This window comes from Tachysurus vachellii, chromosome 9, assembly GCF_030014155.1.
Source record: "Tachysurus vachellii isolate PV-2020 chromosome 9, HZAU_Pvac_v1, whole genome shotgun sequence".
Taxonomy (NCBI): Eukaryota; Metazoa; Chordata; class Actinopteri; order Siluriformes; family Bagridae; genus Tachysurus; species Tachysurus vachellii.
The window spans coordinates 15,835,848-15,861,039 of NC_083468.1; the positions used below are offsets into that span (position 1 = coordinate 15,835,848).

The 25,192-nt window shown below is 40.8% G+C and overlaps 2 protein-coding genes across 7 annotated transcripts; one reads left to right on the plus strand and one right to left on the minus strand.

Annotated features, from left to right (window-relative positions):
- Positions 1-1,569: 1,569 nt before the first annotated feature.
- Positions 1,570-12,885, minus strand: agk (acylglycerol kinase). 4 transcript variants are annotated; one of them, XM_060877905.1, is made up of 16 exons: positions 12,619-12,883; positions 12,429-12,468; positions 12,274-12,325; positions 11,614-11,693; positions 11,421-11,496; positions 11,251-11,343; positions 11,117-11,149; positions 10,800-10,894; positions 10,649-10,718; positions 10,487-10,566; positions 10,334-10,391; positions 10,101-10,248; positions 5,632-5,729; positions 3,237-3,307; positions 3,027-3,111; positions 1,570-2,123 (listed from the first exon to the last, which is right to left on the minus strand). In XM_060877905.1, exons 1-16 carry the CDS (start codon positions 12,647-12,649, stop codon positions 1,992-1,994), a joined length of 1,242 nt encoding a protein of 413 aa, XP_060733888.1. In that variant the 5' UTR covers positions 12,650-12,883; the 3' UTR covers positions 1,570-1,991. The 4 variants fall into 4 exon arrangements, with proteins under 4 accessions (XP_060733888.1, XP_060733890.1, XP_060733887.1 ...); XM_060877907.1 differs by having other exon boundaries at positions 12,295-12,325; positions 12,619-12,882; XM_060877904.1 differs by lacking the exon at positions 12,274-12,325 and having other exon boundaries at positions 12,619-12,885.
- A 236-nt stretch (positions 12,886-13,121) lies between these two features.
- ighmbp2 (immunoglobulin mu DNA binding protein 2) lies at positions 13,122-25,124 on the plus strand. 3 transcript variants are annotated; one of them, XM_060877911.1, is made up of 16 exons: positions 13,122-13,229; positions 13,832-13,918; positions 14,037-14,206; positions 14,728-14,923; positions 15,008-15,105; positions 15,202-15,365; positions 16,771-16,971; positions 17,116-17,263; positions 17,367-17,541; positions 18,223-18,405; positions 18,546-18,664; positions 18,765-18,859; positions 18,979-19,102; positions 19,195-20,040; positions 22,572-22,771; positions 22,987-25,124. In XM_060877911.1, exons 2-16 carry the CDS (start codon positions 13,842-13,844, stop codon positions 23,182-23,184), a joined length of 2,994 nt encoding a protein of 997 aa, XP_060733894.1. In that variant the 5' UTR covers positions 13,122-13,229; positions 13,832-13,841; the 3' UTR covers positions 23,185-25,124. The 3 variants fall into 3 exon arrangements, with proteins under 3 accessions (XP_060733894.1, XP_060733892.1, XP_060733893.1); XM_060877909.1 differs by lacking the exon at positions 13,122-13,229 and adding an exon at positions 13,511-13,665; XM_060877910.1 differs by lacking the exon at positions 13,122-13,229 and adding an exon at positions 13,539-13,581.
- The last annotated feature ends 68 nt before the right edge of the window (positions 25,125-25,192 follow it).

Below are 25,192 nucleotides of genomic sequence, written 5' to 3' on the forward strand. Positions count from 1 at the left end.
GTGATTCTATCAGTGAATGCTGTATTGTTCAATAACTTTTTGTAGACTTTTTTTTCTGTGTAAGCTGAGTTTGCGTTTAAAGCCGCATTTGCAACGAGCAATTATTTGACTCAATTACTTTTCAACCAAACCAGATCACATGGCCATACTGGTATACCGGCAAAGTCAGCTGCTGCTCCTTAAACGAATTTATTCATTCAGATTACATTTCAGATCACACTACATTAATTGTAACCCATGACTTGAACAAGGAAGAGTATCTTGCACTTACGAAATCTGTTGTGGTGTTTAGGGCCTGTGGAACTTTACATGCAACAAATCCTACTGTCTTAAATCCAATACTACAGATTTGTGTTTAATCCACATACCAGGCTGACTGCAAGTCATTTCTGCGAATGAGTGCAGGCGCTCGTTGTTTGACTGGGACACAAGAATGCTTTTACTATTAAACTCGAAAGATTTTACCAGTAAATGAACAACACATACTCTGTCCTACATGCCCATAGAGTTTATATGGTGAAATTGCTGATGATTTTTAAAATATATATATGTATCATGTATTAGCTATTCTTTTCCTCATAATTAATAATTTATAAACCGATTTAAGTTGATTTTGAGATAGTGTACATAATGATTGTGTATGAATCAACTGTGTAAGAATTCTTAAACAAATAGGTGTTGACTAAGCATTAAAATGTCATTAATGCATACAGATTGGAGAAATGTTCAGCTCCATTTAACTGCTGTCTGTAGTCATTTAACATTATTTCTTCCATCCTGCTGCATGTGGGTGGTTTTCTTTCTCTTTTTTTGGTCTATAAAACTTTTTACTGCCATCTTGAAATAAACTCTCTTCACTGATTGTGATGGTTTGTGTTCAAGATTAAAATGAATGTCCCTCAAATATTTGTATTATTAGGTTAAGGAAAAAGCAGGTAATTGTTTCTGCAGGTCTGTAACAATTTGGACATGGGGATTTGGGGATGGGATGTCCAATCTTATCTGCAAAGGGCCGGTGTGGGTGCAGGCTTTCATTCTATCCAAGCAGAAGCCACACCTGAGTCTATTGAAAGCATCTGCACCCAGACCAGGCCTTTGTACTACATTTACAGCATTTAGCAGATGCCCTTATACAGAGCGACTTACATTTTAGCTCATTTTTTATACCCAGGGTTAAGGGCCTTGCAAAAAAAATTCTACAAACCTGCTGTTTGACAGATGGTGAATGTAATAAACTTAATTGCCTACAGGACATTGGCAATGACAGCTATCTGTATACTGAAAACACCCCCCTGTAAATGTTGTCCTGCTCTGTTTAGTCTATATCTTCTACAAATAGAAAGTTTTTAATGAAATAAATTTGCTTTGTTCAGCATATAGTCAAGCAGCAAAATGGAGTTTACAATTTGTCCCTTTAAATTTAGTATGCAGGACTGTTGTATTCTTTCATAACTTGTACATAAAGCATGGGAGTTTTGTATTTATTAAGATTAAGGTGTTTCAGGATGAGTGTTCTCTGACACAACAAGTTATCCATAATGAACAATTAAATAAATTAAACGAATCAGGTTATGGTTTTGGTCATGTTTTTAATGTAAGTTCTGTTACATGATCATTTGTAATAATGATTCATATAATTCCTGCTATTTCTGGTCTGGTCCTTGGTCCACATGCAAACAGAAGAGTTTGTTATATATTAAGCAAACGGTGTTGCGTCCACTACCTTCCTTCCACTGCAGACACGTTCAGCAAAGCAAACATTTCACACCCAGATCTGGTGCTGTGTGTATTGCAGCACATTGATTTCAAGCTTGGGTGCATTGTAAGCATTCTCTTACATATAGTCATAGTATCCAAGGAGAATCTTTCAACCATCGAATACAGATGACGACATATTGACATCAGGATGCTGTGGAGTTAGCTGGTTAAGTCCAATAAATAAGAGCCGAGCTCAATACTTTCACTATGATGTGTTTCAGCACACGTCTCTGTCAGTTGATCTGTGCTAGCTGGTCTCTGCGATCTGAGCTGCAAAAGAACCTCAGTTTTCGTGGCAAAAGCTTTACTTCCACTGGCATGGCCTCAAACGCTTCATTGTCAATGTCAAAAAAGCCAGCACCCTGCTGTGATCAGAAACAACAGAGTTAGCACAAGGCTCAGTACAGCTCTCTGGTGGGATAAGTAAGGAATAAAACACCATGAGACATGCTGTTATAGGAAAATAATCCACAACAATATGGTGGTTGTTGTGGTGGTGATTTTTCCTGTAAAAGCATATTACACACCATGTTTTTCTCCCTATAATTCAGCAATTTGTCAACAATTTACACGTTTTTTTTTCATTAAAGAATGACGATTCAATTCAATTTTATTTGTATAACACTTTAAACAACAAACATTATCTCAAAGCAGCTTTACAGAACCTAAAATGTTTGTCAATTTGTCAAAAGCCGTAGCAGACCTTTTATCAGTTATTTAATGTTGAAAACATGTGAAACACTTAACTGCCCTGAGACGTTCACATTTATTACATGGGTTCAAGTCACTTTGTTGCAGCAAGATGGAGGAAAACCTCCTTTAATTTACTACAAAACAACAGCATTTCTATAAAATAAAGATGGAGGATACCAGAAGATTGCTTCCTCCAGTGTTTGTTATTTTTGCATAACCACACTGTCACTAATCTTTTATTCTGCAGCAATGATTACATTGTTTGTAACTTCGCTTTTGCCTTTTCATCTTCAGCCGGCAAGCTAGAATATGTTAGAATAAGTCACAAGTTGTACTGATGAAAAATGTATAATTTGCCATGTCTCCTGATTATTAACACTAACTACTAGTTACTAACACTACTGTAGTAATTGTTTCAGTGGGTCTATTGCTAGATTTTAAAGTTTATATGACAAACACCAGCACAAATTGCTATATTAACGCATTCTGAGCAATCAGATACATAGCACCAACTATGCTTGGTCAATAACTAATAACCAGTAATTTTAACACTGTTGATAAAAACATATCCTCACCTGGGGAACAGCAAGGCGACATACGCTTGCCTCGATCTGAAGTGCCTTCTCTGTGTACTCTAATGGGTTTTCAGCTTTTTTAGTCCTGCACACAAATCATTCTAATTCATTACACCAGTCACCAAACTACATCCTTGGCAGAATACATAACAGAGAATAACACAGTTTATAAGTCTTTCTCAAGTTCAAATATTGCATTGAAATAAATACCCTTCTGTGATGAACTGTCCCACTGTAAGTGTGTCTGGTTCCACAGAGAGCACCAGGGAGTCGTCTGTCCGCTGCAGGAGGAAGACAGGCTATGAGAAGTCTACGTCTTTTTTAATTTACAGCAAGGTTTTAACTCCATTAGCAACCGCTAGTTTCATCAGTCACAACAAAATAATAGCAATGATGCCAGTATTACTAACAAGAAAATCTGAGCAGGTGATTTATCAAAAACAAAAAAAACTAGTGTGTGTGGTTTAAACAGTGCCATGCAAACAGCATAAGTGACAAACAGCATATTCATCAGCATGGTTTCCTATTGGCCAAGAGAAAACAAGGGCTAAGGGGCTGTGGAACATAAAGGCGGTTTCCCTTCAGTGAACTGGGTTTTCTGCTGGGATAAACATTTGCATTAAAAAAAGAAATCAACAATTAAAATAGTTTTCAGTTGTGACCTCTATCACATTAACAAGGGCAAAAAATATATACATTTGATGTTTAGTGTTTTTTGTCAAATTACATCCCTTACAGAAGATTTTAATTTTTATTGCTACAAATTGGTAAAAGATTTAGGACTAACACATACAGAACTGTAGTAACTGATTAAATATCAGTTGTTGTACTTGTTCTTCGGCTGCTCCCTGTTCGGGGTCACTGCAGTGAGTCACCCGATCGGCTTATTTTTACATTGGCAGAGGTTTTACGCAGCATGACCTTGATCTCGATGACACGATCGATTTAATATAAGTCACTACTATATAAAAAAAAATAAAATAATAATAAAAAAAGCCAAAAGGTGTGTGACACATTCTACATTCTGTGTGAGACACTTGGATACATTCTAATTTCTAAATACATTAATAGAACAAAGCAAACTAAAGATTTCCTCCAGATTTCCACAAGTATAGGTAGATTTGTCTATAGATTCATGTGCATATTCACGTGCGAACACCAATCACATGACAGGAAGCTAAAACCAGCAAAGTTATGACTAAATGTGATAAATCTTATAGCAACGCTCCTCAGATACCACAAGCACAAACTGTTCCTACTTCACTAGTGAGCATTTATATAGTCCTAATTAAATAGCTAGTCTTATTCGTCTTTCGAATAAGCTCTCTCTTTTAGCTGATCTCAAAGTTAAAGCTCCGCCCACTGCCACACCTGCGCTCTTAACAGCTCTAATAACATTTTCCCAAACCAAATGGGGACAAGCTGCACCATGATCCTGCTTCCTTTGAACACAACACAGTTCAAAATTAAAATATTCAGTTATTAAAGTGTGTCAAGATCTAAGTTTACACCATGATTAAGTATTTTTACCTGCGCAAAGAAAGAGAAACACAACTTATACAATCCTCACCACGAACGATCGTAGATTATTATTTCTACTGGGTACTTGTAGAAATGAAACCAAAATGTATGGATACGTTTTGTTTGTTTCACACAAGCTTAAACTGCAGTAACTCAGGCTAATGTGTAATGTGTAAACTCTCTTCATTATTTGCCTGCAACACTGTTCATTTCTCAAACAGTTAAATCAGTCTTTCTTTGGGTTAAATTTGGAGTGGTTCTGATTAAATTTGTGGTTCTGATCTTAATTCCTGTCCTTGCAATTCATTTAAAAAGGAGTGACTGACTAACCGTAACGAGTAAACTATACGTCAAAGATAATTGAAGATTTCCGCTAAAGTAATACAGTGAATAATAAATGCATTTCGTTAGTGCTGACTTGAATTCTGCCACCATTTTTTTCACTCATGCTGGTTATCATATCAGTGCAATGAGCTAGATTAGACTAGCTGGACAACATGTAAAGAATGGTCCCTGATGATGGTCCGTCAGTAGGACAAGATGTGATTTTCCTACAGCAAAAAGTCAAGTGATGAAAAATTGGTGCACATTCATGAAGCTCAGCTATCATGTACATAACTGTCAATCAGCTCAATAATTAGTATTAATATTGGGGGAGATATTAATCAGTCAACTGAACTGAACGCTATTCTCGGAAATGCTTTGGTGGAATATTAAAATGATATTATTTATCATTATATTAATGATAATATTTCTTAAAATGAAAGATTGCCATATGAGAGTCAGCCACTAGAGGACATCAAAGACATTTTGGTTTCACGTTTGACTTTCCAGGGTTTTTTACACTGCACTAACACCTGAGTTATTGTTGTTCTAAACTGCACATTGTTAATCCTGTGGTAAAGTGTGAGCAGCATGAAACCTGATAACCTCAGGAAGTGTGAAATGCTCTTCTCTTACCACGTTCATCTACACTAGATACAGTCATCAAATTAATAACTTGTATTATATCCTAAATAAATAAACACCCTTCTTTATGCAACAGTCTGAAGAAATGAATATTAAATGTATTGTAGTGACTTACTTTTTTCATCGGATTCCTGTTGTGTGTGCTGATTGTGAGCTCCAGTGTAGAGATCTGTTTATCCTCCCAGCGCTCTGGTTCTGCCTCCACATGGGGCTCTGAAACCACACACACACACACACACACACACACACTCAGTCAGAGAGAGACAGACAGAGACACACACAGACAAACAGACAGAGACACAGACAGAGACACACACACAGACAGACACACACACACAGACAAACAGACAGAGACACACACACAGACAGAGACACACACACAGACAGAGACACACACACAGACAGAGACACACACACAGACAGAGACACACACACATACACAGACAGAGACACACACATACACAGACAGAGACACACACATACACAGACAGAGGCACACACACAGAGACAGAGGCACACACACAGAGACAGAGGCACACACACACACACAGACAGTGGCACACACAGACAGTGGCACACACAGACAGTGGCACACACAGACAGTGGCACACACAGACAGTGGCACACACACAGACACACAGACAGTGGCACACACACAGACACAGACAGTGGCACACACACACAGACACACAGACAGTGGCACACACACACAGACAGAGGCACACACACACAGACAGAGGCACACACACACAGACAGAGGCACACACACACAGACAGAAAGACACACACAGACAGAGGCACACACACACAGACAGAAAGACACACACAGACAGAAAGAGACACACACACACAGAGACACAGACACACACACAGACAGAAAGAGACACACACACACAGAGACACAGACACACACAGAGACAGACAGACACACACAGAGACAGACAGACACACACAGAGACAGACAGACACACACAGAGACAGACAGACACACACAGAGACAGACAGACACACACACAGAGACAGACAGACACACACACAGACAGAGGCACACACACACAGACAGAGGCGCACACACACACAGACAGAGGCGCACACACACACAGACAGAGGCGCGCACACACACACAGACAGAGGCACGCACACACACAGACAGAGGCACGCACACACACAGACAGAGGCACGCACACACACAGACAGAGGCACGCACACACACAGACAGAGGCACGCACACACACAGACAGAGGCACGCACACACACAGACAGAGGCACGCACACACACAGACAGAGGCACGCACACACACAGACAGAGGCACGCACACACACAGACAGAGGCACGCACACACACAGACAGAGGCACGCACACACACAGACAGAGGCACGCACACACACAGACAGAGGCACGCACACACACAGACAGAGGCACGCACACACACAGACAGAGGCACGCACACACACAGACAGAGGCGCACACACACACAGACAGAGGCGCACACACACACAGACAGAGGCGCACACACACACAGACAGAGGCGCGCACACACACAGACAGAGGCGCGCACACACACAGACAGAGGCGCGCACACACACAGACAGAGGCACGCACACACACAGACAGAGGCACGCACACACACAGACAGAGGCACGCACACACACAGACAGAGGCACGCACACACACAGACAGAGGCACGCACACACACAGACAGAGGCACGCACACACACAGACAGAGGCACGCACACACACAGACAGAGGCACGCACACACACAGACAGAGGCACGCACACACACAGACAGAGGCACACACACACACAGACAGAGGCACACACACACACAGACAGAGGCGCACACACACACAGACAGAGGCGCACACACACACAGACAGAGGCGCACACACACACAGACAGAGGCGCACACACACACAGACAGAGGCGCGCACACACACACAGACAGGCACACACACACACAGACAGAGGCACACACACACACACAGACAGAGGCACACACACACACAGACAGAGGCACACACACACACAGACAGAGGCACACACACACACAGACAGAGGCACACACACACACACACAGACAGAAAGAGACACACACACACACAGACAGAAAGAGACACACACACACACAGACAGAAAGAGACACACACACACACAGACAGAAAGAGACACACACACACACAGACAGAAAGAGACACACACACACACAGACAGAAAGAGACACACACACACAGACAGAAAGAGACACACACACACACAGACAGAAAGAGGCACACACACACAGACAGAAAGAGACACACACACACAGACACAGACACACACAGAGACACAGACACACACAGAGACACAGACACACACAGAGACACAGACACACACAGAGACAGACAGAGACACACACACACAGACAGAGGCGCACACACACAGACAGAGGCACACACACACACACACACAGACAGAGGCACACACACACACACACACACACACAGACAGAGGCACACACACACACACACACAGACAGAGGCACACACACACACACACACACAGACAGAGGCACACACACACACACACACACACACACAGACAGAGGCACACGCACACACACAGACAGAGGCACGCACACACACAGACAGAGGCACGCACACACACAGACAGAGGCACGCACACACACAGACAGAGGCACGCACACACACAGACAGAGGCACGCACACACACAGACAGAGGCACGCACACACACAGACAGAGGCACGCACACACACAGACAGAGGCACGCACACACACAGACAGAGGCACACACACACACAGACAGAGGCACACACACACAGACAGAGGCACGCACACACACAGACAGAGGCACGCACACACACAGACAGAGGCACGCACACACACAGACAGAGGCACGCACACACACAGACAGAGGCACGCACACACACAGACAGAGGCACGCACACACACAGACAGAGGCACGCACACACACAGACAGAGGCACGCACACACACAGACAGAGGCACGCACACACACAGACAGAGGCACGCACACACACAGACAGAGGCACGCACACACACAGACAGAGGCACGCACACACACAGACAGAGGCACGCACACACACAGACAGAGGCACGCACACACACAGACAGAGGCACGCACACACACAGACAGAGGCACACACACACACACACACACACACACACACAGACAGAGGCACACACACACACAGACAGAGGCACACACACACACAGACAGAGGCGCACACACACACAGACAGAAAGAGACACACACACACACAGACAGAAAGAGACACACACACACACAGACAGAAAGAGACACACACACACACAGACAGAAAGAGACACACACACACACAGACAGAAAGAGACACACACACACACAGACAGAAAGAGACACACACACACACAGACAGAAAGAGACACACACACACAGACAGAAAGAGACACACACACACACAGACAGAAAGAGGCACACACACACAGACAGAAAGAGACACACACACACAGACACAGACACACACAGAGACACAGACACACACAGAGACACAGACACACACAGAGACACAGACACACACAGAGACACAGACACACACAGAGACAGACAGAGACACACACACACAGACAGAGGCGCACACACACAGACAGAGGCACACACACACACACACACAGACAGAGGCACACACACACACACACACACAGACAGAGGCACACACACACACACACAGACAGAGGCACACACACACACACACACACAGACAGAGGCACACACACACACACACACAGACAGAGGCACACACTCACACACACAGACAGAGGCACACACTCACACACACAGACAGAGGCACACACTCACACACACAGACAGAGGCACACACACACACACACAGACAGAGGCACACACACACACACAGACAGAGACACACACACACACAGACAGACAGAGACACACACACACACAGACAGACAGACAGAGACACACACACACAGACAGACAGAGACACACACACACAGACAGACAGAGACACACACACACAGACAGACAGAGACACACACACACAGACAGACAGACAGAGACACACACACACAGACAGACAGAGACACACACACACAGACAGACAGAGACACACACACACAGACAGACAGAGACACACACACACAGACAGACAGAGACACACACACACAGACAGACAGACACACACGCACAGACAGACAGACACACACGCACAGACAGACAGACACACACACACAGACAGACAGAGACACACACACACAGACAGACAGAGACACACACACACAGACAGACAGAGACACACACACACAGACAGACAGAGACACACACACACAGACAGACAGAGACACACACACACAGACAGACAGAGACACACACACACAGACAGACAGACACACACACACAGACAGACAGAGACACACACACAGACAGACAGAGACACACACACAGACAGACACACATGCATACACACAGATGCACACACACATACGCAGACACACACACAGCACTAAGACCTCAGAAATTACATCCTGCAGCAAAGGTAAATTTCACAGATGCACATCAACTCTACCCTCTGCAGGAGGCGTCCAGTAGTTTTGAAGTCTCCGATAGATGCGATAGAGCAGACTGGGTCTCACAGGCTTCACGTCAGGCAGGTCTAGTGGTCGAGGGGTGGGAGACAGGTACAAAACAGAAGCATGGTGCATCTGTGGCCACTCCTGAGATACAGAAGACAGCTTTGTTAATTTAATAATCAAAATTCACAAAACTAAAGCAGAAGAGTTCACACAACACACCACTCACCTTAAGTGTACTAAACCAATGGGCTGCTCTTGTTTTTAAAGGTCCAAGATACCAGTACCTTGATGACAGGCAGAGAAGAGCTCATGTCAATGAACAAAAATATATGTGCCAAGTTTAAAATAAAAAAATTCATTAATATAGTTTCCCTCTCACTTGCTAATGGATGTTGCGACATCTCGGAAGGAACCCCAGCGTAAACTTAAGAGAGCAAAGACCGGCTGCTCCTGCTCACTCTGAGAACACGCAATAAAAACCACAACATGATCAATCGTGCTTACAATTTACCCACACAGCAACAGGGCACTTCTGGTGTACCTTTATCTGAAGAACATCCAGTGGCACCGTCTCCCCTTTCAGAATAGACAGCGTTGCTGAAGTGATGCACCTGGAATAAACAAATCACAATCTGTTGCTCTGACTTTATCAGAAATATAGTACAAAGAGTGAGTTTAAAAAGAGTGCTTACTTCACTTTGTCATCAGTAACAACATGCAGACTTTGGCTCAAGGAGTTTCGAGAGCCCAAAGGAATGAAGCCAATGGGAATTTTACTGAATGCTTCCTGGGATTCAAATGCAGCATATGTTAAAAAAAAAGAGAAGAAATTAGTAAACACAAACCCATAATATCCACCAATCAAGTCCTACCGTTTCTGCCACTGTTCACATATATTCTGATATTTCTAAAGAAGCTTTCAGAACGGACCTCTACATTACATCTTCATACCTTGCCTGCAAAATATATTTCCCAAATTACTCCTATTGGACATTATCACAGTACATACCTCATCAGCTCTGCGCAGCAAGCCAGTTATCACCTGAGCAGCATAAAAGACACAAAAATAGTTTACCTGCTCCAAAAGCACATGCCTTCAAAATGCCACAATCTTTCTAGTGAGATTACAACAATAGGTTTTACCTCCTGCAGGGTTCCATCACCTCCGGCAACAATCAACATGTCAGTCTGTTCCATCAGGTCCATTAGCTTTTTGGCTTGTCCTTCATAATCTGTCTATAGAACAGTCAAATCACTAGCATAAGTTTAGCATCAAAAAAATTTAGAAAACACAACAGACTAAAGTCCAATACCTTTATAATTTTAACATCAATCCCAGCAAGATGTAGAATAGGGGCTGCGTTTTTTTCAAACAGATTGTTTGCCTTTCTGTGGGGAAAAAATGTGCACAAGAGCACAGATAAACACCTCAATCAGCAAGATTAATGCAGTTCAACAGGCAAGGTAAGATGAGTAGGTTGAAAAATGATTATTGCAAATGCTAACCCTTTGCATGCTGCAGGATTCAGGATTACTGTGGCTTTCTGCAGTGACTCCTGAGGTCCAATCAATTTCTGACCAAATTCCTGGTTAAAAAGCAGATTGCAGAAAGCAGATCATTGCTACTTGCTGTATGGCAACATTTACACTATAAAATTACTACTGTTACTAAACTGTAGTTTGAGGTGTTTCATATATCTACATACCGACAAATTATTCATCATTCATTCATTCATCTTCGGAAACTACTTTATCCAGGTCAAAGCCATGAGGTGGGTACATAAAGTCACCAACTCATTCACACCTACGGAAACTCTTTAAAGCAACCAATCTGACTACGAACATGTTTTTGAGAGCTGAAGAAAACCAGAGAACCCAGTACAGATTATTTGTACTAATGCTTAATTCTTCCTACTCCGTAAAAGGATTATTATCCTTTCACAGCATGTCTACTATAACTAGGCAGTTAGCCTAAAATATATGGCACAGATGCTGCCTAATAGCTACAAGGTTCCGGGTTCACTTCCGAGCTCCACTTATTGTTCGTATTGCGTTTATAATCTTCTCGCCGTGTTCGTGTGGGTTTCAAAAAAACATGTCAGTAGGTAAATCAGTGACTCTAAATTTCCTGAAAATGTGAATACTGTAACGAACTGGTATCCAAACCAGGATGTGTCTCCTTCTCACAGGCATTGTAATCAAGTCATCCACTGCAACCCTGTTCAGGATAAAGCAGTTACTGGAGATGAATGAATAAACATAAACATTTGTGGTGATTATAAAAGATCACCTGAATAGGAAATGGGAATAATATACCTTACCCTAGCCTCCTGACATGCCTCTCGTCGCAGTACATGGTCACTATGGGGAAGAAGTAGACCTTCAGTGTCATAATCATCAACCTTCAGTGAGATCTCTAACTTCTCACACTATTACACCTGATTTTTCTGTATACAGATTGTGCTGAAAGAGTACAGACGTGATATTCTGCGTGATTACAGCGGTACTAACCAGTGCTTCCCGTATAACCAGCGTCCACCATAAGACAACACACACACAGCAACAGTCGACTTTTTCCAGTGATTTCGTAAAGTCTGTAAGACTTTCACAACTCGGGCCATTGTTCCTGTGTAATCACCTGCTAATTTCAAAAGAAAACGTGTAAAAACTCACAATATGTCTGAACGGGGAACGTTTTTTCTACACTGGCTTTGACATTTATCAGACAGCATGATGACCGGTGTAGCAGAAAAATTCGGTCCCCCTCTAAAAAGGGAAAACTCGACCGCAATGTGAGTTCCCCTTCTGAAAAAGAACACCTTTGACAAAGAACTACTTTAACATACTGTGATATAAAATCTTCGATTCGATCATTTTTACTAATTATAGTTTATTTTGTGGCACATGCATTAAAATAACAAAACAAAACAAAACAAAATATTGTTATAACAGAAGTGTGTCGGTAGGAATGAAATTCCGGACGGACCGATCCCGATATGGAAACAGACATGACAGTTCGATCGAATAGACGTTTGGAGTCGACTCAGTTGCAGTCAAATGGATTTCAGGAGTCGATTCCACGCACTCATTTCTTAATGTGCCTAAAATAAATTACATTACAGGTTTGTGGTCTTATAAAATGAACAGTGCAGTATTAAAGATATAAAATACTATTAAATTTAAAAAAAAAAAAAAAAAAACTTTGACACATTTATTTACTTTTTTAAATGTTTTTAGGGCACCATGTCACATCAGTTAATTTATTAAATAATAAATGTAATTAAAGCGATAAAAAAATCAACAAATTTTGGCCACTACATGTTTAAATATCGGTCGATAAAAAAATGTATCGTGGCACTCAAAGCTTCAGTCGACTCTTAATTTCCCATTGATTATGGGATTCGGATCTAGTTTTTAGTATCGACTCCTATCGAAGGAGTCGATACTAGCTCTGTTGTGTTGCACTAGGACCAGGTATGTGTCTGCTCACATAAAATACCTTTACTAACAATTCATAGACATTTTCAAATAATCATTTCTAGACGTGGCGACTGAACTGTAGGTTCACTATACTTTCTTTCACTGTTGTCTAATTTGGTTATTTTGTAAAAGGAATAGAACTAACTTTGCTAGCTAGCTAATCTATAATGAGGGTAATGGTGTCTGTTCAGCTTCACCTTGCTCTATGTTTTTATTTGATTGTGTTGTCTTATCTATGTGTCAGTGTCAGAGAAATGGAAGTTGAAAGTTTCGTTTGCAAAACGCTTGAACTCTTGCAAGAGGAGAGAGAAGCTGAGATAGAAGAAACAAGGTAATCCAGAGACTCTAGCTGTTCTCTGGCAAGACTTTGCTCTTAATTGACAGAGTTCATGTGATACGGATTTTGGTATTGTGTCTGTATTGTAATTGTGTCTGGGTTTTTTTTTCAGGGCATGGCAAAAGAATCTGTCACTAAAAAGTCTACAACAAAAAGGAGTATGCTTGCTGAAACTTCAAATTGGAAGTCAGAGGACAGGAATGCATGGCAGACTTCTGGTTTCGTTTGAGCCTCGGAAAAGTATCGGACCTTCACTTCTTCCCAGTCACGGTTTCGGACCTGGTGAGGCTTTATCCTGTGATAATTGTACACAGTGTTGACATTATTTGAAAAGGTTCGAAGGGGAATTTGCTGACTGATTTGTGAGTCTTTGTGATTCTAAATAAAAAGATTTTATTGCAGAGTTGTGGACTCGATTAACACGACTTGACTTGGACCCATCACAAATGCAACTTTCAACTCAAACATAATCAAAGAAGACTTGCAACATGACTTTGGTTTGGTTCACATCAATGAATTGTGACTGCACTTCAAAGCAAAAGATTAAAATTGATCAATAATCATTTATTCAAGCAGACAAACAGCAAATTAGCTTGCATGAGACAATGCCAAAGAGCATTCCCTCATTCCTCTCATCCCTCATCAGCCCCTAGACTAACGCTCATTGGTTCATCATGCATTTCCATTTATGAAAATTGACCTGTAATCAGTAATGCATTACATTTCCTACTGAATTCAGAATAGTACCAAAGTTTATTGCATTTTGTAGCTAATCTTAACTGGTTTGTTGGCTCTTGTTTCAGGAGACATTGTGGGTCTTTATGAATCAGAAGGATGCAGCCAGCCTGATCAGCTTTGCTCGGGTGTGGTAACCCGTGTGACACAATCAACAGTAACAGTTGCTTTTGACGAAACACATGATGGCCTCAATCTGGAAAGTGATGGACTATATAATATTATGAAGCTTGCAAATGATGTAACTTATAAACGATTGACTCAGTAAGTTACCTGGTTTCATCAGTGCTTTCTGTCTGTCCAGTTGATGCTCTGATAAATAAAAATCATTCTTCTGTTTGTTTGCAGTGCTTTAAACTCTTTGAATGGATACAGAAGTGGTCCTGCTGCACATCTAATAAGTGTCCTCTTTGGCAACTCTGAGCCTGGAATGTTGTTGCAGCAGAGTAAGTCCACTTTTTTCATTAAGACCTCTGACAGGGTTTCCCAGGTAAATATGGATCAGACAATGTACAAACTAAAGTTCTCTTTGACTTGCTCAGATGATTTAGAGTGGATTAATGCTGGATTAGACAGATCTCAGCAGGAGGCTGTTTCATTTGCGCTCGCTCAGAAAGACGTCGCTATCATACACGGACCACCAGGGACGGGAAAAACTACAACTGTGGTGGAAGTTATTCTACAGGCTATAAAACAAGGCCAGAAGGTACAACCAACATGTTCTGGTAGTCATATATGAAATAATAAATAAAACATTAAAAGAATATTCAGGTTTTTACATACACTCCCTCAACCAGAAGCTCTGGGCTTTCACACTAGCAAATTACTCTGAAAAAAGCAAGATTTGCATAAAAAATGGTAGATAGAGAGCTGTCATGCACATTGGCAAGCACAAAACTGTACTGAACCCAAGAATACCTGTACGAGGTGATTTGAGTTTGGTTGCACTGGAACTGTGCTGCGATTCTCGTGAACATGAACACGACTCATGTCCGCAAACCCGCCTGTTCAGAAAGTAAATTAACCCACGTTATCTGATGACAATTCAATTCAATTCTAGTTTATTTGTATAGCGCTTTTTACAATTGACATCATCTCAAAGCAGTTTTACAGAACATAAACATAGAACAAAAGGTTATTATAAAGAATAATAAAGATTAATAGAAAACAAAGTTCAAGATTAATATTAAATATGTTTGTATTTATCCCCAATGAGCAAGTCTGAGGTGACTCAGGCGACTGTGGTGAGAAAAAACTCCCTTAGATGGTAAAGGAAGAAACCTTGAGAGGAACCAGACTCAAAGGGGAACCTCATCCTCATACGGGTGACAGTGGAGGGTGTGATTATAAATATACAGTCAAACAAATGTTGTATAGATGCAAAAGATCACATGGAGTTCACATCTCCTCTTTAGTATCGTAGAGTCTGACTGCAGCTGGTAGATCTCTAGGTGCCTCAGGATTCACTGAGTCGGCCTCATCTCTGTGGAGGTCCAAAATCTTCATCACACGGAAGACGATCAGAGCTGGTACAATTTCTGATACCTCGGTAGGGGTAGAAAGAGAGAAGCCGTGGAGAGGAATTAACCTATCTGCTGTTCATAAAATGTGCAAGTCTGATGTAATAGTGCACAATATTATGGGATGTAACGGTGATGACAGCACCATTAGTTTCTATGATACATTCACCATGAGAGGCAGGGGAACACTGTGGAACACAGAAGATGTGATGTGCCTTACTACGCATAATAACACCAAAATAACGCGAAATAAAAAACAATATGCGTTGTGTTTTCTGTGTATTTGCGATGTACTAGAAACACCAATGCAGCAGGGTTTGATTAAATCAAGCAAGTCTGTAACTAGACCAACACTATAGAGAGCACTGGAAACAAATCCCACTAACTGTCCATTAGTATTAAAAAGCTTTATTTATCTGATTAGTTAAGGTTGACAAGGAAGCCCTCTTTCTCTCCTGCCCTTTTACTCAAGTTATGAACCACATCCCAGCTCCCTAAAAAGCATTTCTTAAGCTTTGCGGTGAAGCTGAAACTAACACATTTCAGTCGGTTCATTACTCTCTGATGATCCACTGATGGTAATCTCTGCAGGTTTTGTGCTGTGCTCCATCCAACGTGGCTGTGGATAATTTAGTGGAGCGCCTGGCTAAATGCAAGGCTAAGGTCCTGCGCCTGGGACATCCAGCACGTCTGCTAGAGTCGATCCAGAAACATTCCCTGGATGCCGTGCTTGCACAGAGCGACAACACTAACATTATTGCAGATGTTCGAAAAGACATGGATAAAGCCTTTGTAAGCTTTCATTTTTTTCCATCACACATTTAATATAGCATTTTTGTTCTGGTATGTGATTCTATCCCTTGTACAATGATATAACTTTATTAATGTATTGTGACAGATACTAAATGTAATTGAAACCTATTTATCTGGTCATAGAGTCAGATAAAGAAAGTACGTGACAAAGGACAGAGAAGCAGCCTAAGGAGAGAAATAGGAGAACTGCGAAAGGAACTAAAGAGCAGGGAGGAGATGGCTATCACCCAAATCCTGAAAAGAGCCAGTGTTATTCTGGCAACTAACACTGGTGTGTTACTATTGTATAAACCTGTAATATTTAAACAGCCAGTCGTAGAGAATATGGTCCTTCCTTTGCCTTTAAGATCTGAAGTAATATTTGTCACACACAGGAGCTAGTAATGATGGTCCACTGAAGCATTTGCCAAGCGAGCATTTCGACCTGGTGGTGATAGATGAATGTGCTCAGGCTCTGGAGAGCAGCTGTTGGATCGCACTGCTCAAAGCACGCAAGTGCATCCTGGCGGGAGATTACAAGCAGCTGCCACCAACAATTAAATCTCAGAAGTATGCCGAGAACCTAACTTTACGCTTATATTTCATTATGAAATCCTTTATTTTTCAAATGTTTTGTGGTATCGGACAGAATAATGTAAGAATCCTCTTACGGACACCTTACTACACTAAGATATACGCTGGAAAATATTGACTTTATTCTTTATTGCTTGAATTGACTTTATTCAAATGCGTACATTGTTTCAGTGTGATTGAATTGAGTGACATGAGACAATTGTTTTTTCATATATCTAACATGACATCACACCCAAAATGCAGCTGTTTATTAAGAGCTCTTGTTAGCACTTCACTATGTTGTAAGTGCCTAAATTTAACGCCACAGTTACATTTCCCATCAGTGGAAATATCCTCATAAGATTTCACAATGTGCCTGGCTTATATTATTACTATAGTAATTGATCACACTCACTCTACATCATTTAATTTAGTCATTAGAACCTTTTAAATTAAGTGTAATAAAAGGAATTAAAACCCTTATTCGGGAAATGTCATATTTATTCTTAACTCTGACAGACAAAGAATATATAATCGCTTCTAATAAAAACTAATCATTATAGCAGAGCATGATCATTTTTTTAATTTTTTTGCATTTTTTTTTTTATTTGGTGCAACTTCAACTTCAAACAATTCTGAAACAATTTTGAATTGATTTTCCTCCTCTGGATGTAACAGTGCAGCTGCTAAAGGTCTGTCTGTGAGTTTAATGGAGCGGCTGATTCAGAAGTACGGAGACTCGATAGTTCGAATGCTGACCACTCAGTACCGTATGAACAGTGCCATTATGCAGTGGGCATCAGAGCAGATGTACCAAGGAAAACTGACCGCACATCCTTCAGTGGAGAAACATTTATTGAGGTACGTGCTTAAATATTCAGGTCCACAGTACAGCTAGAACACTCCTGAAATTGTAACATTGTTGTCTGATTTAGATTAGACGTAATATATCATTGTCCCTGTTAAGTGAAATATCTTTTTTTGTTGTTTTTTTTAATCAGAGGCCTAGCTGGTGTATCTCATGTTGAGGAGACCAGCATACCTTTGCTTTTAGTTGACACTGCTGGCTGTGGTCTTAATGAAATGGAGGACACCGATGAACAGTCAAAGGGCAATCGGGGTAATAATCAGATATTACGCCTTTGCGTTATTGTTTGCTCGCTTGATATCACATAGTTTATACATTTGGCCTAAACAATTACTGTGTAACTTTCACTCAGGTGAAGTTGATATAGTGGCTCTTCATGTGAGAACCTTGACTGAGGCTGGAGTGCAGGCTAAAGACATTGCAGTCATTGCGCCTTATAACCTACAGGTAGAAGATGCCTGTCTGGACAATTATAGAGATGGTTTTGTTGAAGAAATTTGCAAATATGTTTTCCTGTTACATGATGCATTACTTTTATGTAGTAAATCTCTCTGTTTATGTTTCAGGTAGATCTGCTAAGACAGAAGCTCTCAAATCAGTATCCAGACCTGGAGATCAAATCTGTAGATGGCTTTCAAGGCAGAGAAAAGGAGGCAGTGTTGCTGTCCCTGGTTCGATCTAATAGAAAAGGTGAGGCAGCATATGTGCAACTAGTAAATAGCAAGAAGAATAGGATCTAAATGATCAGCACCTCATTTGAGTGTTTCACTTTGATCCTGCAGGAGAAGTTGGATTTCTTGCGGAGGACAGAAGGATCAACGTGGCTGTAACACGTGCCAGACGTCAGCTGGTCGTGGTATGCGATTCCCAGACTGTCCGAAACCATGACTTTCTCAAAAGCTTGGTTGACTACATGTCTGAGCACGGGGAGGTTCGCACTGCTTTCGAGTACTTGGAGGACCTGGTGACTGATAACTACCACTGTGATTTTAAAGACCAACAAAATAACATTAAAGCATCTTCTAGTAAAGCAAAGGCAAGAAATCAACAAGGCAAAGGGGTTGAGAACAAGTGCAATAAAGTCTCTGAGTGCAAAAGCAAAGGAAGTGGTCAATCAAAGGATGATTCCAACGTTGGCAATAATCTAAAGTCACGCCTTTCCAAACCAAAAGCAGACAATCAGGTTGAGTCTCAAATTAAGAAAGAAGAGATGCGGCAGCAGATCCTTATCTTCCTGGACAACCAAAGTCAGGCAGAGCTTCAGTTTCCTTCCTCTCTGAATTCACATGAACGTCTGCTGGTTCACCAGATCTGTGAGGAGCTGGAACTGAAGCATGTGAGCAAGGGAACAGGAAAAGAGCGCCATGTCACTGTTTTCAAACCCGTGGCAGAGCCAGAAAAGAGACTGGAAAAGGAATCAGAGTCCACAAGTGCAGAAATCCAGATTCCAGAGGAACAAACAGAAAGAGATTCCAACAAGCAAGTACTGAAGCCTGCTGTAGATTTGAAAAGCTTGCATTTAGAGCGTATGCGTCGGGAGAAAGAAAAACGGGAGGAGAAAATTCAGAGCAAAAGACTAGAGAGAGATCTTAAAGAAAGTAAAGGCTCATCCACAAAGAAGAACAAAGGTGTGACAAAGTATTCACCCCATTGACCTTTTTCATGTTTTTGTAGCATTATGAAATGACCTCAATTGTGAATTTTACTGCTTGATTTGTCTAATGTCTGAAAGTGCAAAATAGGTTTTATTGAAATTTGTTGGTTGCTTATTCACCCTTGAGCCAGAACTGCTCTTGTCTGCGATCGTAAATGTAAGTCACCTGGGACATCATTTTCCTGCCAGTTGATCTTGGCAGAATGTCATAAGCTGTGCCAGATCAGATGGTGAGATACAGCTTTTGAGTCTTGTCACATATTTTAGGCTCATTTAGGCTTTAAACATTGCTTAGGCTCATTCACTTATTGGAAGGTGAACCTCCACTTCTTTTAAATCTCTTGCAGACTGAAACAGGTTTTCTTTAGGGGTTTATCTGTGTTTGATTGCATCAATCTCACTTCCCCATAACATGATGCCACCATCATGCTTCACTGTGGGAATGAGCTTCTCCTGATGATGACCAGTGTTGGGTTTCCACCAAATAAAGTATTCTCTGCCAAGACCAAAAATCTTTTGGACTAAAAAACTTTTTTCCCCACATGTTTGCTTAACCTCAAAAATGTCTTTTTTTTGAAAACTCGTGTGGTTTATTCTGGCTTGCAGCTCTCCAATAAAACCCAGGATATGCTGTTCAGGATACGGTTGTCCTGTGAACAGCTTTTCCCATTAGAGCTCCTTCAAAATTACTCATGGTCTCTTGGTTGCTTCTTTTTCTAAAATCCTCCTGAGATGATTACTGGCTTTTGGTGGAAGCCCTTGCAGTGGGGGAAATAATTATTTGATCCCCTGCTGATTTTGTAAATTTAATCTCTTACAAAGAAATGAATAGTCCATAATTTGCAAAGTGATCAGACATTTCTTGTAGTTGGTCAGCAGGTGTGATACTCTCCAAATCCTGAAGGTTTTAAGGCTTTCACTTTGCAACTCAAAAAGTTTCAGCTTCTTCCACAGACTTCCTGTGGAAATAATAATGTGCTTCTTCTTGAGCCACTCCTTTGTTGCTTTGGCTGTATGTTATGGGTCACTGTCATGCTGGAAGACCTATCTTCAGTGTTCTGGCTGAGGCCTGGAGGTTTTCATCCAAGATTCTATGGTACCTGTCCCTGCTCATAGGACCCTGAATTAGGTGAAGTCTTCCTGCACCCTTAGCAGAGAAACAGCCCCAAAGCAGAATGTTTCCACCTCCATGTTTGACAGTGGAGATGGTGTACTTGGGGTCATATTCAGCATTTCTCTGCCTCCAATATGGCAAATTGAGTTGCTGCCGAAGAGCTCAGATTTGGTCTCATCTGACCTCATAACATTTCCCAAGCCTTCTCTGAATCATTCAGGTGTTGATTGGCAAACTTTAGACAGACCTGAAAATGAGCCTTCTTAAGCAAGGAGATCTTGTGGACACTGCAGGATCTCAATCCATTATGCCAAAGTGTGTTACCAATGGTTTTCTTGGTGTCTGTGGTCCCAGCTTTCTTAAGATCATTAACAAGTTTCTATCATGTAATTCTGGGCTGATCCCTCACCTTTCTCAGAACCAACCTTTCCCCACGAGGTGAGATCTTGCATGGAGCTCCAGAGCGAGGGTGATTGACTGTTATCTTGCATTTCTTCCATTTTCAAATTATTCATTCCATTCTTTCTCACCAAGCTTCTTGCTGATGGTCTTGAAGCCCATTCCAGCCTTGTACAGGTATACAATCTTGTTCCTCACATCATTTGACAGCTCTTTGGTCTTGCCAGTGGTACTGCAGAGGTTTGATTCTGTGACAGGTGTCTTTTATATACACAACAAGTTGAGATTAGGAGTACTTTCCAAAAGTGACCGGACTAATCTGTGTACATAACCGGTCTGTGGGGGTCAGAATTCTTGCTGGTTGGTAGGGGATCAAATACTTTTTTTAGATGATGTTGTTCATATTACAACAGATATTAGATAATCTGTTCAAATCAACCTAGCATAAAATTTCTAGACCGTTAATCTCTTTGTAAGGGGGTAAACTTACAAAATCAGCAGGGGATCAAATAATTATTTCCCCCACTCTATGTAGAGTCACAGCTGCCCTGTTTTTAATGGATTGGATGGTGCTCTGTAGTATGTTCTTTTCTCTTCATTATTAGTTATGTTCCTAACAAAATCTAGGAGTATTTCAGGAGTATTTGTATATTAAATTGAGATCATATGACACTTTATTTGCAACTAATTATATCACTAGTACTTTGCAAATATTATGGGAAATTTTGTTGAGATTGATGACATATCATTCCAGTTGTCTCTATTTCAGTTTCTGATTGTAAAACTACAAAATGTAGTAAAGTTCAAGGGCGGTGAAGATTTCTTCAAGACAATGTGTTTAATATTATCTCTCTGTTCTGGGTTCATTCTGTCCAGCTGTTTATTTAACAATGAGGGGAACTTGCCACGTGCAAGCACCATTCACATTTTCTTCAGGAAATGTACGTTCTAGTTTAACATTACTATTGTGTCATTGTGCCTTTCTCTGTTAGGAAAGGGGAAAATGAAAGCAGGGGCTGTGGACATTGCTGCAGCTGCTACAGCTGATGATGATTTTGATGCACTCGTTGATGCTGTGGTGAAAGCAGAAAGCGTGTGTAGCTTCATGAAGTGTAAAGCCAGTGTGCTCACACTGGGGCAGCTGTGTGTCTACTGTAACAGACAGTACTGCCTGAGTCACCACATACCAGAGGTAGCACATGCTTTAATGACAACATTCACAGTAATAGTATACTTCAGCCAAAATGCTAACACTGCTAATAATAAATAAAAACTACCAAAAGGTCACATCCCATTATTCTCCTGAGAGCAGGATAACTGGTCTCAACTTTTTTAATTCATTCATTTATTTATCATTCATAATGTCCAGTGTTTGCATCCTGCTATAATCAGTTTATTATTTTGTAGGTCCATGGATGTGGAGACAAAGCAAAGGCGCAGGCTCGTATGAGAATAAGCAAAGAGGGAGTGCTGTATGCCGGCAGCGGACAGAAGGATAAGTCCATCGATCCAAACAAAAAAGCATACCTGCAACGCAAACTAGACTCTAAACTTAAAGACATGGCATGCCAAAGAAAATCCAAATCAAAAGATAAAGAACACTGAGTAATTCAGTTCTGCTTTATAAAATGTATTTATTCTAATTAAACAAAGGAAGTATTGTGTGTTTCACAGAAGTAGGATAGAAATTAAATGATAATTTGTCAACCATATGAACCTCCATATGGTTAGCGCATCACTTTTTTCTTCATATCACACACTGATAGCATTTGGCAGACACCTTTGTCCAGCGGAACTTACATTTTATCATACAACTAAGCAATTATTAATTAAGGGCCTTGCTCAGGGGCCCAGCAGTGGCAGGATTGTGGCCCTGGGGTTCAAACGCAACCTTCTGGTAGTTAAGTTTTGGTAGTTAATCACTATGGAGCAGTTTAAGTAGTGCTAATTTTGGGAGTAACAGGATGTGCAACAGTTAAACAAACCAGAGGACACGTACAATACATGTAGTAGCTACACTTACTTCATTAAGAACATCTGTACACCTGTGCATAAAGTCACAAGGATACAGGCTAACAGCTTCAGTAATGTTCACATCAAACATCAGAATGGGAAAAAGATGTGATCGTTACTCTTGGCGACAGACAGGCTGGTTTAAGTATTTCAGAAACTGATGATTTTCTGGGATTTTTACAGATTGGTTTAAACCAGATTGGTTAAAGCCAACAGGAAGTATACAGTAAATATAATAAGCACTATTGAGGAGGATTTGTGCTAAAAAAGCAGCACTTTGGGGTTCATTCCAGTCAACCAAGAACAGGAAACCCAGACTAAAACTAAAGACTAAAACAGACTAAAATCCTGGTCTTTATCCAATCTTTCATTTCAGTGATCTTGTGTCCACAGTAGCCTGAAATTGTTTATGGCTGACTAGAGTGAACCCCAATGTGCTCTGAGTTCATCTGTCTTCTCTCATCAGCAACTAGCTTTTAACCTGTGACTGCCTGACTGTATGTATACACTGTGCTGCTTCAAAAGGAATAGCTGAGTATATAACATCATAAATACGTAGTTATTCCTGATGAAGTGCTCAGTGTGTGTATGTCGTTATGGAAAAAGAAGAGTCATCACTTGTAGCAAAACATTTTTATTGCATATATTTCATTATTAAAAAATCCTTTGGATATGTCTGAAGGAACATTCTCATACATTTAACAGACATTTTGTTATATTTGCAGATATATCTGATCCTAAAGCAAAAAAAAAAAACAAAAAAAAAAAACATGCGTGTGTTGTAAAGAATAAATGGAAAGAGGTAGATTTGTACTGGGAGTTGACAGAATATGAAATTGCTACATGTGATTTGTTAGAAAGGAAATTGGACAGTTTTTTGTTATTTTGCGAACATAGAGTATAACTAATAATAATTTGAGCAGTAAGAAAAGAAAAAAAAACAGAAACAAAAGAGCAGCAGCATCTCACATTGCTCCCATGTAGTTACAAGAATTGACTCCTTTTTAAGAGTAGCTGTTCAACACTAATCTTTAATTCACCAAATTGGTGTCTTTATGCTACCTATGTGATGGAGAACTACTATATTTTCAGTGTAACTGCTGTTTAATATGCATCTGATTTGTAATGAGCTACCTATATATTTTATGAATATAGCATGCATGCATACATAGTTTTGTTAAAAATTTCAATGAAAGCATTGTTGTGGGCAGGTAAAGCAGGAGAAAGCAAACATGCAGTGTTGAAATGATTCTACACTCTAGTCCCTAATGATTCCATGCTTTTTGGACAGATTTTTAAATGGCTCATGAAGGGTTGTTATTAATGTGATATGATATGATTTTGTTAATAATATGTGCCTTGTTAATTGTGGAGATCAGTTTAAAAAAATATGCAAAGGGATCATCAGTGGGACTGGGATTAAACACCACTACAGCACACACCTGGTATAGTTAACATTTTTAGTATAAAATGGTATTTTATTTTGTCGAGAGTAATAATAAAGGAATAGGAATAAAGTGTTTAAAACCCCAGCTGGCTGCGTTTGATTTTACCATCATTGTAATCTCCTAACCTCCCTGAAACAATTGACAAACGAGCT